The 1,415-nt window shown below is 48.6% G+C and overlaps 1 protein-coding gene across 1 annotated transcript in view; it reads right to left on the bottom strand.

Annotated features, from left to right (window-relative positions):
* Positions 1 to 1,080, bottom strand: part of ATP6V1E1 (ATPase, H+ transporting, lysosomal 31kDa, V1 subunit E1) — a 22,495-nt gene extending 21,415 nt beyond the window's left edge. The window contains exon 1 of the mRNA XM_012651042.1: positions 878 to 1,080. Coding sequence (XP_012506496.1) covers positions 878 to 910 — 33 coding nt within the window. The 5' untranslated portion in view covers positions 911 to 1,080. The remainder of the gene's footprint in view (positions 1 to 877) is intronic.
* Between the last annotated feature and the right edge of the window lie 335 nt (positions 1,081 to 1,415).

Genomic DNA, 1,415 nt, shown 5'->3' with positions numbered 1-1,415 from the left:
GACAATATGACTACTAAATGCAAGGACTCTGATTTCAGGATATCGATTGGCAGGACAATGGAAACCACTTTTTCTCATGTTATAGGATTATAAACTGCCACTATATTTCCCTGAGAGGATTTTGCATTATAATATTCCTAATACCTACAGACTTGAAGGTATGGTACATTTTTTAAAACTAAACGAGTTTCCCAGGAATAATTATACACTTTCAAAACTGACGTAGGTTCATGACTTCCATAACAATTTTTTCCATAAATCCTGACTCACCTACTTTGTGCCACTGTTAGGCACTGGGGCTCGTAACTGTAAGAAAAAGAGATCATGCATTTGACAAATTTTAACATACAAACTAGTGGGAGACCAGCCATTACAATTCATCATAGAAGAGATGCCCCCAACCTAAAGATTAACAGTTCATAATGTGAATGACCTCAAAAGAACACTGGTTGGAAGGTCTCTCCCCTAGGCACTGATTCTTTCTATCGTAAACCGTGAGCCGTTCCATCAGGGTTAACAGTTAAGAGGCTGTTTTCAGTTCTTGCACAGATCTCTGTCCTACTAAGCACAGCGAATAGCCGGGGGAAATAGAGACTGCAGAGGTGGGAGGAAAGAGCCAGGGTGTTCAGGGAGGCGGCGCGCAGGCCAAATGGGCAGCGGGCAAGACCCGAGAAGTCACATGAGCTGCAGGGCAAACGCCCCCGTCAGCAAACCTCCGTCCCGCAAAATAGGCCGCTAGGATCCGGGGAATTGGGGTAGCGGACCCTCCTACAGCATCAGGGCTGCCCAAGGCCCCCGCCCTCCCTGAGCCGGGCTCCAGCTCACCACCGCAGGGAAGGACGCCGCAGCTTTGCGAGACCCAACCCCAGTTCCTCACCTGCTTTTGCACATCAGCATCGCTGAGGGCCATGGCGAAAGCAATGCAAGACCGGTGGACAACAGGATCGAGGTGGGGTTGAAGACAGCGACGAGAGGAACGGGAAGAGGAAAACTCAGCGCAGGTCTCAGCTTCCTCGACTTTATAACCCTGCCTTCCGGTTCCTGCCAGGTGACCACTCAGTCCCTCCCCCTGAGCCTTGTCAGCCAATGGAATGAGAGAGAGGCCCAGGAAGTGCCCGCCCTCGCCCCGCCCAGGCTGGTGGGCGCGGGCGCGGGCGCCCCGCTCTGACTCGTTTCACGTCGCTGAATCGTGACCTGAGCTGTGTTGTTTTCCTAAGCTGTGGCAGTCGTTTGTAGACGGGAAAAAAACAAATTCTTGCACATAAAATTAGTCGAGCTGTTTGGATTTCTCCAGCCCTACAGCTCTTGCGTTTGTTATAAGTTTAAATATTTTATTTATATCCAAACTAGAGTTTGTTATAATTGTACTTTCTTGGTTTTATTTTTTTTAATTTTAGGATATTATGGGGGTACAA

The sequence above is a fragment of the Propithecus coquereli genome, unplaced genomic scaffold, assembly GCF_000956105.1.
Source record: "Propithecus coquereli isolate 6110/MARCELLA unplaced genomic scaffold, Pcoq_1.0 Scaffold346, whole genome shotgun sequence".
In the NCBI taxonomy this organism is placed as follows: domain Eukaryota; kingdom Metazoa; phylum Chordata; class Mammalia; order Primates; family Indriidae; genus Propithecus; species Propithecus coquereli.
Note: the sequence above shows the minus strand (reverse complement) of the source record. Positions and strands in the feature narration are given on the sequence as shown.